This window comes from Rhinopithecus bieti, unplaced genomic scaffold, assembly GCF_001698545.2.
Source record: "Rhinopithecus bieti isolate Rb0 unplaced genomic scaffold, ASM169854v2 scaffold_33891, whole genome shotgun sequence".
Lineage (NCBI taxonomy): Eukaryota > Metazoa > Chordata > Mammalia > Primates > Cercopithecidae > Rhinopithecus > Rhinopithecus bieti.
Window position 1 is genome coordinate 495,467 of NW_016814426.1, and position 16,878 is coordinate 512,344.

The following is a 16,878-nucleotide window of genomic DNA, read 5'->3' on the forward strand; positions in this document are numbered from 1 at the left end:
GTGTTGAGTTCTGCCCAGTCCGAACTTCTAGGCCTCTTTAGCACTGTGAGGGGAAAACCGCCTACTCAAGCCTCAGTAATGACAGATGCCCCTCCCCGCACCAAGCTCCATCGTCCCAGGTCAGCTCCAGACTGCTGTGCTGGCAGCGAGAATTTCAAGCCAGTTGTTCTCAGCTTGCTGGGATTTGTGGGAGTGGGACCTGCTGTGTGTGCCCACTTGGCTCCCTGACTTCAGCCCCCCTTCCAGGGGGTGAACAGTTCTGTCTCACTGTGGTTCCAGGTGCCACTGGGGTATGAAAAAAAAAAAGCCTGCAGCTAGCTCAGTGTCTGCCCAGCCAGCCAGTTTTGTGCTTGAAACCCAGGGCCCTGGTGGTATAGGCACATGAGGAACTCTCCTTTTCTGTGGATTGCAAAAATTGTGGGAAAAGCATAGTGTCTGGGCCAGATAGCACAGTCCCTCACAGCTTCCCTTGGCTGGCGGAGGGAGGCCCGGAGGGAGGTCCCCCACTCCTTGCAGTTCCTGGGTGAGGCAATGCCCCACCTTGCTTCTGCTTGCACTCCATGGGCTGCACTCACCGCCTAACCAGTCCTCATGAGATGAACAGGGTACCTCAGTTGGAAATGCAGAAATCACCTGCCTTCTGCATTGGTCTCGCTGGGAGCTGCAAGCCGGAGCTGTTCCTATTCAGACATCTTGCCAGATCCTTCCAATGTTTTTCTTTATCATAAAATTAAATTTAACTATGGAACACTTCATGGATTTGCACGTCCTCCTTATGCAGGGGCCTAATCTCTGTATCATTACAGTTTTAGTAAACGTGCTGCCAAAGCAAGCACTACTTGGAATAATTCCTGTGAGATTTAATGATTTTGTGTGTATAAAATAGCTTATTCTTTTTTGTTTCTGAGTAGCACTTTATATGCATGGATATATCATAATTTGTTCATCAACTAGTGAGCTTTGTGTTGTTTTCAAATTTTGGCTGTTACAAATAAAGCTGCTATGAACATTCACATATTTCCTTTTCTCTTGGAAAAATAATTAGAAGGCCATGCTGGATCATATGGTTAGTGACTGTTTAACTTTTAAGGAAACTACTGAACTGTTTTCCAAAGTGACTACGTTATTTGACATTCCCATGAGCAGTGCATGAGAGTTTCCCTCCTTCTACATCCTCACCAATGCTTGCTATATGGTCAGTCTTTGTCATTTTAGCCACTCTAATAGATGATAATGGTATGTTGTTGTGGTTTTAGTTTGCATTTCCTTAATATTTAATGACATTGAGTGTCTCTTCATGTGCTTATTTTTCATCTGTATATCTTCTTTGTTGACAGGTTTTATCAGTAATGATGGTGGCTTTATAAAACTTTTGTTCTGTATTGAAATGATCATATGGTTTTCTTTTTTACTTTATTAATGTGCTGAATTACAGGGTTTCATGCAGGATTGATATTTAAATATTAAACCAACCCTGCATTTGTGGGACAAACCACGCTGAGTAGTTATATGTCATCTTTAAATAAATTGTTTAGTTTAATTTGCTAAAATTTTATTTAGAATTTTTGTGTCTATGTTAATGAGGGATATGGACCTGTAGTTTTCCTTCCTCTTCTTCTGTTTTCTTTGCCTGGTTTTGGTATCAGGTAATGCTGGGCTTATAGAATCAGTGAAAAATCCTCCCTCCTCATTATTCTTTGAGCCTCACATAGCAGGTGTTCAATAACTATTCCATGGGCGATTTGGTATAGAGAAAAGTAAATTAATGTGGAATAAGCAAACAGAGTTTATAGTGGGAAAATGTATAATATAAAAACACATCATTAGCAAACACTGTGCCATCAAACCTGCAAGCAGGATTCACATTCATCGTCTCTTGAATCTTTACCTGTGAGGTGGGAATCACTATTCCTGACTAACAAGTGAGGAGCCTGGGAGGTTGTGACTTGTTCAAGATCACTTAGCTGGATGGAGTTTTCACAAAGTAAATCTTACGTGAGTCTATTCCATCCCCACTTCAGGGCAGCCATGGCTTCTGACTCCCACAGGGACAGGCCAATCCTCCCTCATCTGGAAGCTGCTGCCGCTGCTGGGCTTAGGAGAGAAGAACCTCAGCACCCTGAAGGAGAGTGGGAGGCGTGACTTCCTGTGGAGAGTGGGAGGCGTGACTTCCTGTGGAGAGTGGGAGGCGTGACTTCCTGTGGAGAGTGGGAGGCATGACTTCCTGTGGAGAGTGGGAGGCATGACTTCCTGTGCGCAGGCTTCGGAGAGGAAGCTGGGGTCACCTGTGGGGAGCACTCTCCCTTGGCTGTGTCTGGGTCTGCGGTGTCGGGCCCTTTAAGCAGGGTCTTCTCTCTCTGATCCCAGGACACTGGACATAGGAATATGGGAGTGCCCATTTTGCTCTTCATAGATCACATGCTGGATATAGGGTCTCAAGAAGCCTTCAAACTGACATGTCAGGGTACAAATGCAGGACTGGTCATTTGTATTGAAGAAGGAGATTTTCCCACCCTCATAGTCCAGTAAGACCCCTACTCGTGTAGGAGGGGTCCTGGGGGAGAGGTTGATAAAATGGGGATTGAATGTGAAATACAAATATTCTGTCATCAGTCCGAAGACCCAGTACCCATGATTGGGAGACAAAGTCACAGAGTCCTTCCTCCTGTCTGCTTCGTCCTGGCACACTCCCACACACTACCCTACATTTTGTCCCACGTCTACCTCCCAGTAATGTTTCCCTGCCTGGTAACCCTGAGAAGCCACCACACTCTTCCTTGTGAATCTCTTCGTAGAGTAAGGCACCTTCTGGGGAGCTTTTCTATGGGTTACAGTTTTCAGATCAGAAACGCAGAGCTGTGGGTGAGCCATCTCTGGGTCCAGAGTCACCGCCACTGGGGTGCGGTGGGGGAGAGAGGAAGCGTGAGTTACTGAAGAGGAAATCTGGGCTGGAATAAGAGGTCGACCCTCCCACTGCAGACTGGCTCCGGGTAGGATCCGGCCAGTGCCACTATCCCCCGAGCCACGTCTCTTCTCCAGGGCAGCTCCTGTGCCTCACTGATGCTTGGAGATACTCAATCACCAGAGGTTCAACTCCTCTATATCACCCAGCCCAACCACTGCCCTCCCAGGTAAGCCCATATTTGACTTTGTGAGACCTTGAGTGACTCCAGGATTCACCTTCCTTCCACCCACCCATTTCTGCTGACTTCACTTCTTTCCCCTTAGCACAGACCCCTGGAAGCCAGCTACTGGTGCCCTCAGTTCCCTGGCGTCTTGCCTGTGACCCCTCCGAGCTGACCCAGTCCCTATGCTTTTCCTTCCAAGTCCTGGGCCAAGAAGTGCATTTAGAGGCAGCGGCACCCTGGGGTGGATTGGCGCATCACAGATTTGCTGTCTGCAAGCCAGGTGGGCTCCATATTTGTCACTAGTCATCTTCCTACTCCATGCCCACTGTCACCCTCTCAGGCATCGGTACCTGCGTGTTTCTGGGCATCTCTCAATTCTGAAAGCAAGCAGACAGAACAGGCAGTTCAGCACTCCCGTGGGGAACAGGACACAGGGAGAAGGGAGAGACCAAGGATTAGGACCTTTGTGAGTGTCATGGGCCCTCTCAAGAGATCTGAAGAAGGCTATGGGGCTTCTCTACAAAATGCACCTCCCCCAGAATCTAGACAATTCAGGGTCCCCATCACAAACTTGGTTCTGCAGGGACCCATGGGCCTCAGGATATAAAAATCCATAAATGAGGAACTTGGAAGAGAGAATAAGTTGAGGGAGGAGAGTCTCTCACCTGCTTGTTTGTGTATCTTCCCCAAGTCTGAAACAAAAAGAAAAAAAGAAACACATATAAGAGGCTGACATCACAGAGTGGGGTCCCAAGGGGAGCGTGGGAGGAAAGCCCTGCATGTGATAACGCTCTCACCCAGTTTATCCTGCAGTTCCCACCAAACAAAAAGCAGACGATTTGATGGTTGACACAGGACTGGGTAAAGTCTCAAAGCATCAGGCCAGGGAGGTTGAGAATCACCCACCCATTTTTCTCAGGTTCCTCCCTGTGGTCCACACACCCTCAGAGCTTGTGATCAACACCTCCCCCTACCACACACACAGCGGACCAACGGGCAACAGGCACAGACGGGGACTTCCAGGCCCTGAGGCCTATCCTAAGCCCTCCAGATATCTGAGGGGCACCTCATTAGCAGTGGGTGGAGACAGCGAGGCAGCTGCTCTACTCCACCTGCTGGTACTTCCTGTCCAGCCTGGAGCCAGGGTCTCCAGAGGCTCATGCTGTGGATCAGGGAGGGACCCGGGAGAACCATGTGTGGGAGGCTCAGGACGTGACACACACTTACCCAGTTCTGCCTGGATTTTCCCTGAAACAGAAACAGTATATTCAGTGGTGGACACAGGAGTGTGCAAGGTACAAACATGACCCTGGCTGCTTGCACAGGTGGGACAAGCTGCAGGTGTGAAGGGAAGGGCCTCTCCTAGAACACTTACATGTGCTCATCTCCGCAGCCCCTGCACGGAGTGTAGCTGTCTTGGGGGGAGCAAGAGATTAGGAAGGTTCATGCTAAGGAGAGGGACAACAGCTGGGATGCTGTGGAGGTGGGGATGGAGATGGGAGGAGGCGGCTGGGAGGGGAGGTGGGAGCGGCCTCATCCCCAGGGGGAAGTGTCACTCCCAAGGAGGAAGAAATTGGTTTTGGGGGTGAAAAGTCTTATTGAGACTGAATATAAGTTTATCTTATTGTCAGTCACTTTGACTTCTTCCTTTATGAATTTGTTCGCCACATTAAAACTTTTTAATCAGAGTCTTGGTGTTGTTCATGGAAAATTATCCAGGCTCTATAGGTACTGAAAATCATTCATCCCCTTATTATTTGGCCTAAATGAAGTAGCAAGGGCCTGTCGCAGTTGATATTTGCAGAGGAAGAGATGTTCGAATACCCTACAGAAGGGTGATTACTTTTTTGGGCCTGGGCCCCTGGAGGCTAGGACTAGAGGAAGAGAAGCAGCTGGGATGCGGGAGCATCTCTGATCCTGTCCCTGCTGGAACCATGAATAAGTCGCCGGCCCATGCTTCTCTCTCTCACTTACCCTGGAATTTGGAGAAGAAAATCTTCAGTCCAACAATGCCAAAAAATAGGCCACAGCAGAGTATTCCCAGTACTTTGGTAGCCAGGTGCCATGATATAGGCTGGAAAAAGGTATCTGAAAAACAATCCCACAGATATTTTAGTTATCCGTGAACAAAGGACACAATTCAATTCTTCTTTAAGGACTCACCTTGTTCCTGAAAATGGAAGAAATAGGTTTCTATAAATTCTCCTATAGGTTTAACACTTTGATTTTATTTTTGTTATAAAATGCAGTAGTGGTTCTATTTAATTTTCTTCTCAACAGATAACGACTGTGCCAACATTTACTGAATGGACCTTCCTTTCCACACTAGTACACGCAGCGCCATCTCTGATCCAGTAAGCTTTCTGTTTAGGTTTGGATTTGTTTCTGGGCTCTCTGCTCTGTGCCATTTGTTTACTTGTCCACTTTTGTGCCAATAATTTTGAGTGGCTTAATCACCACAGTTCTGGGATATATTTTGGTATAAACTAGGCTAATTTTCCTCACCTCTTATTCAGTTGTGCCTTGGCAATCATGGCCATTTGCTCTGCAACATAAATTTTTGTATTGACTTGTCAAGTTCTAAGAAAATTCTGCTGAGATTTTGAATGGAATTGTATTGAATCTATAGATCAATTCAGAGAGAACTGATATCTTAAAATATTTGCATCTTCTTGTCTGAAAAAATATCTCTTCCCTCCTTTTACTGTTATTTAAACTTACAAACTTCATACATATTAACGGGTACAGTGTGACTCTTTGATACATGCCTACAATATGGAATAATTAAATCAAGCCAATTAATATATCCATCATCTCCCTTACTTATCATTTTTATGATGAGACATTTAAATTTTATTCTTTCTGTTATTCTGAAATGTACAACATGTTATTATTGACTACAGTCACCCTGTAGTTCAATAGACTTCAAAACATATTCCTCTTGTCTATCTCAATCTTTGCACCCTTTGACCAACAACTCCCCATTCTCTCTTGCCCTCTGCCCCAGCCTCTGGTAACATTCTACTCTCTATTGTTGAGTTCAACTTTTTTAGCTTTGACATATATCAGATCACGAGAGATTCATCTTTCTGAGCTTGGCTTATTTCACTTAACATAATGTCCTTCAGTTTTATCCTTGGAATTACAAATGACAAAATGTCCATCCTTTTTTTAAAGGCTAAATATTGTATTCCATTGTATTTATAGATCACATTTTCTTTACCCATTCATCTGATGATGGACACTTAGATTGAATTTAGCAATTGTGAGTAATACAGCTATTCATTCAACATATTGATTACAGTGCATTTTCATATATTCCCACAAGTAGGATTGCTGAATCATGGAGCAGTTCTATTTTTAGTTTTTTGAGAAAACTCCATACTGTTTTCCATAATGGCCATACTAATTTATATTCCCACCAATAATGTACAAGAGTTCCTTTTCTTAGCATCCTTGCCAACACTTATCTTTAATCTTTTTGATAATAGCCATTCAAAGAGGTGTAAGGTGATATCTCATTGTGGTTTAATTTGCATTTCCACAATGATTAGAGATGCTGAGCATTTCTTCATGTACCTGTTGTCCGTTTATGTATTTATTAATGTTTATTTTATGTGCAAAGAGCTATCGTGGTTTTTCATTGCGTAGATGCCTTGGATAATCCATTCAAGGAAGATCACTTAGTCCAACTTAATGAAACCTATATCCTTTGCGTACTGATGGAAACACTGCCGGCACATATTGAGGCTGTATTTCCGGATCAGACCGTGCTGGTTTGAGCAGACTTGACAAGAGAAGGACCCTGACCGAATTTTCACGGGTGGCTCCAGTACAGCTAGCTGCTGGTGACCCATCTTGCTCTCAGGAGTGCAACTAGGTGGAAGAAGAGAGTTAACACAAGCATACACCCTCCCTGCTGTCCACTTAAATATAATTTTGAGAAATGTTTGTTTAGGTCCTTTGCCCATTTTTAAGATCGAGTTATTTGTTTTCTTGCTATTGAGCTGTTTGAATTTCTTATATATTTTGTATATTAATCCCCTGTCAGCTGTTTGGTTTGCAAATATTTTCTCTCACTCTGTGGATTGTCCTTCACCTTAACTGTTTTCTTTGCTGTACAGAAGCTTTTTAGTTTGATGTAATCCCATTTGCCTATTTTTGCTTTTGTTGTCTATGCTTTTATATCATATTCAAAAATATTATTGCCAAGATCAGTATCATGGAGCTTTGCCCGTATGTTGTCTTCTAGTAGTTTTATAGTTGGAGGTCTTACATTTAACTTTTTAATCTAATTTGAGTTCATTTTTGTACATGGTGTGAGATAAGGGTTCAGTTTCATATATGTGCATGTGGATATCCACTTGTTTCAATATCATTTGTTGAAAAGACTGTCCTTTCTTCCTCCTGTGTTCTTGGCACCTTTTTCAAAAATCAATTGTTCATAAACACATGGATGTATTTCTAAACTTTCCATCCTGTTCCATTGAGTGATGTGTCTGCTTTTGTGCTAGTCCCAGGATGTTTTAATTATAATCACTTTATATTTTGAAATCAGAGTATAGGGACTCCAACTTTGTTATTTTTGCTCAAGATTGCTTTGGCTATTTGAGTTCTTTAGTGGTTCCATATGAATGTAAGGATTGCTTTTTTCTTTATCTGTGAAAAATGACATTAGAATCTCTCTTGAGAGAGATTGTGCTGAATCTGTAGATAGCTTTGGGTAGTATGAACATTTTAACAGTGCTAATTGTTCCAATTCCTGAACATAGAATATATTTTCTTTATTTGTGTTCAATTTTTAAGTTTTATTTTACTTTGTATTGACATAATAATTGTTCATATTTACAGTACAAAATGGTGTTTTGATACATGTATACAATATGTAATGATCAAATTAAGGTATCACCTAAAACATTAATAATTTCTTTAAGGTGAGAACATTCAAAATCCTCCTTTCTAGCTATTTTGAGATATGTAATATGTTATTGGTAATTATAGTTACCCTACTGTGCAGTGGAAGACTGGAACTTATTGCTGCCATTTAAATATAATTTTGTACCTAATCAACCTCTTCTCATCTCCCGCAATCCCTCTACCCTTACCAGCCTCTAGTAACCACTGTTCCACTTTCTACTTCTATGAGATCAGCTTTTTAAAAGAATTTTAATTTCCACATAATAACTGTACATATTTATGTGGTACAATGTGATGTTGTGATATATGTATACATTGTGTGAAGATCATTTCCATCACCTCAAACACTTGTCATGTCTTTGTGGTGAGAACATTCAAAATCCTCTCTTCTAGCTATTCTGAAATATACTATACATTCTTGTTAACTATAGTCACTCTGCTATGCAATAGGACACCATTTCTCCATTCCTCCCTCTACCCTATCCCCAGCTCCAGCAGTCTCTGGTAACCCCTACTTCTCTACTTCTACATGATAAACTTTGGATTTCATATATGGGTGAGATCATGTGGTATTTGTATTTCTCTGTCTGCATTAATTTATTTAACATAATGTCTTCTAGGTTCTCTACCTCTATGAGATACATTTATTGGATTCCACATACGGATGAGATCATGTATGGTTTAATGTACTTAACACAGTGTCTTCTAAGTTCATCCATGTTGTTGCAAATAATCGGATTTCACTCTTTTTATTACTGAATAATATTCTATTTTGTATATACATCATATTTCCTTTTCATTAATTTGTTAATAAACACTTAGGTTGATTCCATATCTTAGGTATTGTGAATAGTGCTGAGATAAACATAGGAGTGCAGATCTCTTCAATATGTTCATTTTCTTTCTTTTGGATATACTCAGTACTTTGCTGGATCTATGGTAGTTTCATTTTTAATTTTTTGAGAAATCGCCATACTGTTTTTCATAATGAACATACTAATTTAAAATCCCACCAGTGGTGTGCAAGTGTTCCTTTTCTCCACATCAACAACAATTGTTATCTTTTGTCTTTTTGATAATAGCAATTTTAACTTGAGTAATTTTTATCTCATTGCAGTTTTTATTTGCATTTCCCTGATGACTAGTGATATTGAACAGTTTTTATATATCTGTTGTTCATTTGTATGTTTTCTTTTGAGAAATGTCTATAAGGTCTATCATCCTGGCCAGGTACGGTGGCTCATGCCTGTAATCCCAGCACTTTGGGAGGCTGGATGGATCACCTGAGGTCAGGAGTTAGAGACCAGCCTGGCCAACCTGGTGAAACCCCGTCTCTACTAAAAATATAAAAATTAGCTGGGCATGGTAGCAGGTGCCTGTAATCAGCTACTCGGGAGGCTGAGGCAGGAGAATCACTTGAACCCAGGAGGCCGACGTTGCAGTGAGCCAAGATTGCACCATTGCACTCCAGCCTGGGTAACAGAGCAAGACTCTGCCTCAAAAAAAAAAAAAAAAAAAAAAGGTCTATCTTCCCTTTTGTGATTGGATTATTTGGGTTTTTTCACTCTTGAGTTGTTTGAGTTCCTTATGTGAATACCTAATCAGATGTATAGTTTGCAAACATTATCTCCCATTCTGTAAGTTACCTTTTCACTCTGTTAATGATTTCCTTTGCTTTGCAAAAGCTTTTTAGTTTGATATAATCACATATGTCTGTTTCTGCTTTTGTTGTCTGTGGTTTTGAAATCATGTATTTAAAAAAATGATTGCCCAGTCCAATGTCCTGAAGCATTTTTCCTATGTTTACTTCTAGTAGCTTTATAGTTTCAGGTTTTACATTTTAGCCTTTAATTCATCAAGAGTTTATTTTTATATATGGTGAGAGATAGGGGTTAGTTCTTTCTTCTGCATATGAATACTAGCAAATGCAGCACTGTTTTTTGAAGAGACTGTCTTTTCTCTAATATATATTCTTGGCACCTTTCTCAAAAGTGAGCTGACTGTAAATATGTGGATTTATATCTGGGTTTTGTATTCTGTCTCATTCTTCTGTGTGTCTGCTTTTATGCTAGTACCATGCTGTCTTGGCTACTATGCTTTTGTAGTGTATTTTGAAGCTCCATAATGTGATACTCCAGATTTGTTAATTATTCAGTAATGCTTTGGCTATTTGGAGTCTTTTGTGGCTCCATAGGAATTTTAGGATTTTGGTTTTTATTTCATTAAAGAATGTCATTGGTATTTTGATAAGGATTGCATTGACTCTGTACATCACTTGGGGTAGTATGGTCATTTTACCAATCTTAATTCCTTTAGATCAGGAACATGGGGTATCTTTTCATTTGTTTGTGTTCCCTTCAGTTCCTTTCATCAATGTTTTCTAGTTTTTATTGTATAGATCTTCACCTCCTTAGTTAAACTTATTCCTTGGTATTTTATTTTGTTGTAGCTATTGTAAATGATACTGCTTTCTTGATTCTTTTTCAACTAGTTTGTTATTGGTATGTAGAAACACTACTGAATTTATATTTTGATTTTGTATCCTGCAACATTACTGAATTTATCAGTTCTAAGAGGTTTTTTTGGTGGAATCTTTAGGTTTTTTTTATATATATAAAGATCATGTTGTCTGTGAACAGGGACAGTTTGACTTTCTCCTTTCCAATTTAGATTCTCTTTATTTTTTTCTCTTGCCTAATTGCTCTGGCTAGGACTTCTAGTACTTGGTTAAATAAGAGTAGTAAAAGTGGGCATCCTTGTCTTGTTCCAGTTCTTATTGAAAAGCTTTCAATTTTTCCCCATTCTGTATGATGTTAGCTGTGAGTTTGTCATATGTGACCTTGATTGTGCTGAGGTACATTTCTCCTACATCTAACCTGTTGAGAGTTTATATCATTGAATGTTATATCAGGAATGTTGAATTTCATCAGATATTTTTTCATGTCTATTGAGATGATCATATGCTCTTTGGTCTTCATTCTGCTGATATGATATATCACATTTATTGATTTCCATATGTTGAACCATCCTTGCATCCCAGGGATCAATCCCACTCAATCATGGTGTATATTCTTTTTGATGTGCTATTGGATTGGGATTGCTAGTATTTTGTTGAGAATTTTTGCATCTATGTTCATAATGGATATTGGCCTGTAGCGCTCTCCTTTTTGTTGTATTCTTTTCTGATTTTGGCATCAGGGCAATACTGTCCTCATGGAATGAGTTTGGAAGAATTCCCACCCTTTCAACTTTTTGTAATACTTTAAGAAGAGAAGGTGTTTGTTCTTTAAAAGTTTAATAGAATCCAGCAGCGAAGCCATCTTGTTTTGAGCTTTTGTTTGTTGGGATACTTTCTACCGCTGATTCACTCTTGTTACTCATTATTGGTCTGATTAGGTTTTCTGTTTTTTCCTGACTCTATTTTGGTATGTTCCATGTGTTTATGAGGTTATCTACTTCTACGTTTTCCAATTTGTTGGCATATACTAGTTCTCTCTTTCTTTCTCTCCTTCCTTCCTTCCTTCCTTCCTTCCTTCCTTCCTTCCTTCCCTCCCTCCCTCCCTTCCTTCTCTTTCTCTTTCTTTGGCTAATTTTTGTAGGTTTTTCTTTTTTAGTAGGGACAGGGTTTCACCATGTTGGCCGGGCTGGTCTCAAAACCCTGACCTCAAGTGATTTGCTGCCTTGGCCTCCCAAAGGGTTGAGATTACAAGCACAAGCAGCTGTGCCCTGGGGCATATATTTCTTTTTTTTTCTTTTTTTTTTTTTTTCGAGACGGAGTCTCGCTCTGTCGCCCAGGCTGGAGTGCAGTGGCCAGATCTCAGCTCACTGCAAGCTCCGCCTCCTGGGTTCCCACCATTCTCCTGCCTCAGCCTCCCGAGTAGCTGGGACTACAGGCACCCGCCACCTCGCCCGTCTAGATTTTTATATTTTTTAGTGGAGATGGGGTTTCACCGTGTTAGCCAGGATGGTCTCGATCTCCTGACCTCGTGATCCGCCCATCTCGGCCTCCCAAAGTGCTGGGATTACAGGTTTGAGCCACCGCGCCTGGCCTCTTAATAGTCTCCAATGATCCTTTGTATTTCTCTGGTATCAGTTGTAATGCCTTCTTTTGGTTTCTAATTTTCTTTCTTTGGGTCTTCTCTCTTTTTTTCATAGTCTAGCTAAGGGTTTGTCAATTTTATCTTTTTAAAACACAAACTCTTATTTTGTTGGTCTTTTGTATTATAATTTTGGTCTTTATTTTGTTTATTTCTCCTCTGATATTATTTATTTCCTTCTACAAAATTTGGGCTTCATTTCTTCTTGCCCTTCTAATTTCTTGAGGCTAATTGTTAGGGGTTTTTTTACTTGAAATATTTATACTTTTTATGATGTAGGCATTTATTGCTATAAACTTACCTCCTAGTACTGCTTTTACTATATCCCATATGTTTTGGTATGTTGTGTTTCTTTTTTTTTTTTCTTTTTTCCTCTGAGATGAAGTCTTGCTCTGTCACCCAGGCTGAAGTGCAGCGGCATGATCTCGGCTCACTGCAACCTCTGCCTCCCTGGTTCAAGAGATTCTCCTGCCTCAGCCTCCCAAGTAGCTGGGATTAGTGCCACCCAGCTAATTTTTTATATTTTTAGTAGAGACAGTGCTTCACCATGTTGGCCAGGCTGGTCTTGACCCCTTGACCTCGTGATCTGCCTGCCTCAGCCTCCTAAAGTGCTGGGATTACAGGCATGAGTCACTGTGCCCAGCTTGTATGTTGTATTTATATTTTTATTTGTTTTAAGGAGTTTTTTTAACTTTCTGTTTAATTTCTGCATTGAGCCAATGGTTGTTCAGAAGAATGTTGTTTAATTTCCATGTATTTGTACAATTTCCAGTATTCTTGTTATTGATTTCTTGTTTTATTCTATTGTGCCCTGAAAATATACTTGATACAGTTTTTATTTAAAAAACATTTTTTTGAGGTTGTTTTGTGGCCTAACATAAAATGTATCCTGGAGAACGTTCCATGTGCTGATAAGAAAAATGTGTATTCTGCAGCTTGTGGATAAAATGTTATGTAGATATCTGCTAGGTTCATTTGGTGTATAGTATACAATAAATCCAATATTACTTTGTTGATTTTCTGTCTAGATGATCTGTCCAATGGTGAGTGTGGAGTGTTGAAGTACCCAGCTTCAACAGCTAGACAGTTCAGCTAGACGTTATATTCATTAATGTATTGGGATCTACCTTTCCCTTTAGATCTAGTAATATTTGCTTTATGAATCTTGGTGCTCCTGTGTTGGGTTCATATATATTTACAATTGCTATATCCTCTTGCCGAATTGATCCCTTTATCATTAAATAATAATCTTCTTTGTCCCGTTTTACAGTTTTTGACTTAAAATCTATTTTATATACTGATACTTATATCAGCTATACTGATATAAGTATAGCTATTCTTGCTTGTTTTTTTTTTTTTCTTTTGTGTGGAATACCATTCATCATCTCTCAATTTCAGTCTATGTGTGTCTTTACAAGTGAAGTGAGTTTCTTCTGGGCGGCATATAATGGGATCTTTTTTCATTCATTCATTCATTCATTCATTCATTCAGCCAATCTATATATTTTAATTAAGGAATTTAAACTATTTACATTCAAGGGTATTGTTGATGAGCGAGGACTTACTCCTGTCATTTTATTAACTTTTTGTTCATTATTTGGTATATCCCAGTTTGATTCTTCCTCTCATCATTTACCTTTGCCATTTGATGGATTACTGTAGTGATAAAATTTGATTCCTTTCTCTTTCTCATTTTCATATCTGTTCTTCCAGTGAGTTTTCTACTTTCAGGTGTTTTCATATGGTAGTTACCATCCTTTCCCTTCCAGAGGTAGGGCTCCCTTGAGCATTTCTTGTAAGACTGATCTAGTGGTGATAAATTCCCTCAGTTTTGCTTATCTAAAAATATATTTTTCTTCTTTATTTCTGAAGAATAGCTTTGCTGGACGTCATGTATTAGTTGGCTTTTTTTTCCTTCCAGCACTTTGAACATAGTATCCCTTTCTCTCTTGGCCTGTAAGATTTCTGTTAAGAAATCTGCTGTTACCATCCTGGCCAACATGGTGAAACCCTGTCTCTACTAAAAATAACAAAAATTAGCTGGGTGTGGTGGTGCGTGCCTGTAATCCCAGCTACTTGGGAGGCTAAGGCAGGATGATCACTTGAATTAGGGAGTCAGAGGCTGCAGTGAGCCGAGATTGTGCCAGTGCACTCTAGCCTGGCAACAGAGCGAGACTCCATCAAAAAAAGGAAGGGAGGAAGGGAGGAAGGAGAAAGAAATCTGCTGTTAGTCTGATGGGAATTCTCTTGTATGTAGCATGACACTTGTATCTTGCTCATTTTAGAATTTTCTGTATGTTGTTAACTTTTGACAATTTGACTATAATGTGCCATGTAGAGGACCTTTTTGTGTTGAATATATTTGGAAACTTTTAAGCTTCCTGGAACTGGATGTCCACATCTCTTCCAGGACTTGGGAAGTTTTCAGCTATTATTTTATTAAATAGGTTATTTACACCATCTGTCATCTCTTCTTCTGAAACTCACATAATGTGAAAATTTTTTCACTTAATGGTATTTCATAAGTCTTGTATATTTTCTTCATTCTTTTTCTCTGTCTTTCTTTTTTTCATCTGACTGGGTTATTTAAAAATACCTGTCTTCAAGTTCAGAAATTCTTTCTTCTGATTGATCTCCCATATAAAATTTGAAAGGAAACAAATTTTATCACTAGAATAATCCATCAAATGGCAATGTTTTTATTTCATTCATTGAATTCCTTAGCTCCAAGGTTCCTGTTTAGCTCTGTTTTGTAGTATCTGTCTCTCTGTTGAATATTTCTTTTTTTAAAATGGGGAAAGGGGCTTTTAAAAAATATTTCCTTTAGATCACAAATTATTTCCCTGATTTTGTTAAATTCTCCATTTCTAGTCTCTTGTATCTCACTAAGTGTTCTTAAGATCATTACTTTAAACTCCTTTTCAGGCATTCATAGATTTTATTTTCCTTGGAGTCTGTTAGTGAAGAATTATTGTGTTCCTTTGGAGGTGTCATATTTCCTTGGATTTTCATGTTTCTTGTGTTCCTACGTTGATATCTGCAAATTTGGTGGAACAGTAACCTCTTCCAATTTTATGGAATAACATTATATATAAACCAACTGTTAGTTTTGTTGATGTTTTCTTTTGTTTTTCTACTCTCTATTTCTACTCTAATTTTTGTTATTTCTAACATTTTCAATTTGGGGCTTAATTGTTTTCTTGAAACTTTTATAGGCAAAGATATTTTCCTGTAGATGAGTCCTATGGTGTTGGTTGGATACGTGGGCACTGTATTATATTAATAATTTCCATGTAACTGCTTCAGCTGTAATCAACATTGGCAGTACCTTCAAGTGTGTCAATGTTGTAGGCTGTGTGTATTTTTGGAGGCAATGGCACAGGTTTGCTGGGGGCTGGGGCCACCAGGTAGGCTGGTTTTTAGACAAGGAAAGTGCACACCAAACTTGACAGCTCCACTGGTCACTTGGTCCCAGGGGTGTACCAGTCGAGGAGGCAAGGTTACTAGTGGTGCCAGGTGCTGAGTGGGCCAGTACCTGGAGTCCTGGGTGATGCACATAGCAGGCAGGAGCTCTGCAAGTAAATGAGATATGGCCACCGTCAGTGGTGGACACCAAAAGGGCTGTTCCTGAGACTCCTGGGGGGCTGCATGCAGCATGTAGTCACTCTGCCAATCAAGGGTATGAAGTCATGGCAGCAGGTGCTGAGTGCACCAGTCCTTGGAACCCTGGGGGATGCAGGCAATGTGTGATGCCTCCACTGTTCCAGGGGGTGGTATTTCTGGTGGCAGCAAATGCTGGGCAGGCTAATTCCCAATTCCTGGGGAACATGTGTGGTGTACAGCACCTGTGGCAGTTGAAAGTTTCGGCTCACAGTGGTCTGGTCACATGTGACTCCACAAGTCCTTAGATCACTGGAGTCACATGTGGCATGCAGCAGCTCCACCAATCAAGTGGTCAGGGTCACTGGTTGAGGGGATGGAGTGGCTGGTGGCAATCTTCAACTGTGCTGGTCCACAATTCCTGCAGAGCACACTACAGCACATGGCAGCTCTGCTAGTCAAGGACATCTAAACAATATTAATTCTTCTAATTATGAACACAGGATAGTTTTCTATTTGCTTGTGTTTTCTTCAGTTTCTTTAATCAGTGTTTTATAATTTTCCGTAATTTTAACCACCTCTTTCATCTCTGGTTAATTTTAGGTCTAAGTACTTTTTTGTTGCTATTGGAATTGTTTTCTGAATCTTTTTCAGATAGTTTTTCATTAGTGTATAGAAATGATACTGATCTTTGTATGTTGATTTTGTATCCTTCAACATTACTAGACTTGCTTATCTGTTCCAATATTTTTTTGGCTAAGTCTTTAGGATTTTCTATATATAAGATCATGTCATTACTAAATAGAGACAATTTTACTTTTTTCTTTCCAGTGTGGATACCTTTTCTTTCTTTCTTTTGCCTAACTGTGCTGGTTAGGACATCTAGTACTATGTTAGAAAGAAGTGCCGGGGCAATGGCCTGTAATCCCAGCACTTTGGGAGGATGAGGCAAGCAAATCACAAGGTCAAGAGATCAAGACCATCCTGGCCAACATGGTGAAACCTGTCTCTACTAAAAATACAAAAAAATTAGCTGGGTGTGGTGGTGCACACCTGTAGTCCCAGCTACTCAGGAGGCTGAGGCAGGAGAATCACTTGAACCCAGGAGATGGAGGTTGCAGTGAGCCGAGATAGTA

The 16,878-nt window shown here is 40.2% G+C and overlaps 1 protein-coding gene and 1 pseudogene across 1 annotated transcript in view; both read right to left on the reverse strand.

Annotated features, from left to right (window-relative positions):
• Positions 1–1,800: 1,800 nt before the first annotated feature.
• LOC108514177 (butyrophilin-like protein 8) overlaps positions 1,801–16,878 on the reverse strand; it is a 44,653-nt gene continuing 29,575 nt past the window's right edge. The window contains 6 exon segments of the mRNA XM_017850262.1: positions 1,801–2,396; positions 2,398–2,894; positions 3,479–3,505; positions 3,794–3,820; positions 4,356–4,376; positions 5,103–5,216. Coding sequence (XP_017705751.1) covers positions 2,112–2,396; positions 2,398–2,894; positions 3,479–3,505; positions 3,794–3,820; positions 4,356–4,376; positions 5,103–5,216 — 971 coding nt within the window. The 3' untranslated portion in view covers positions 1,801–2,111.
• LOC108514178 (40S ribosomal protein S29 pseudogene) lies at positions 6,812–6,985 on the reverse strand (annotated as a pseudogene).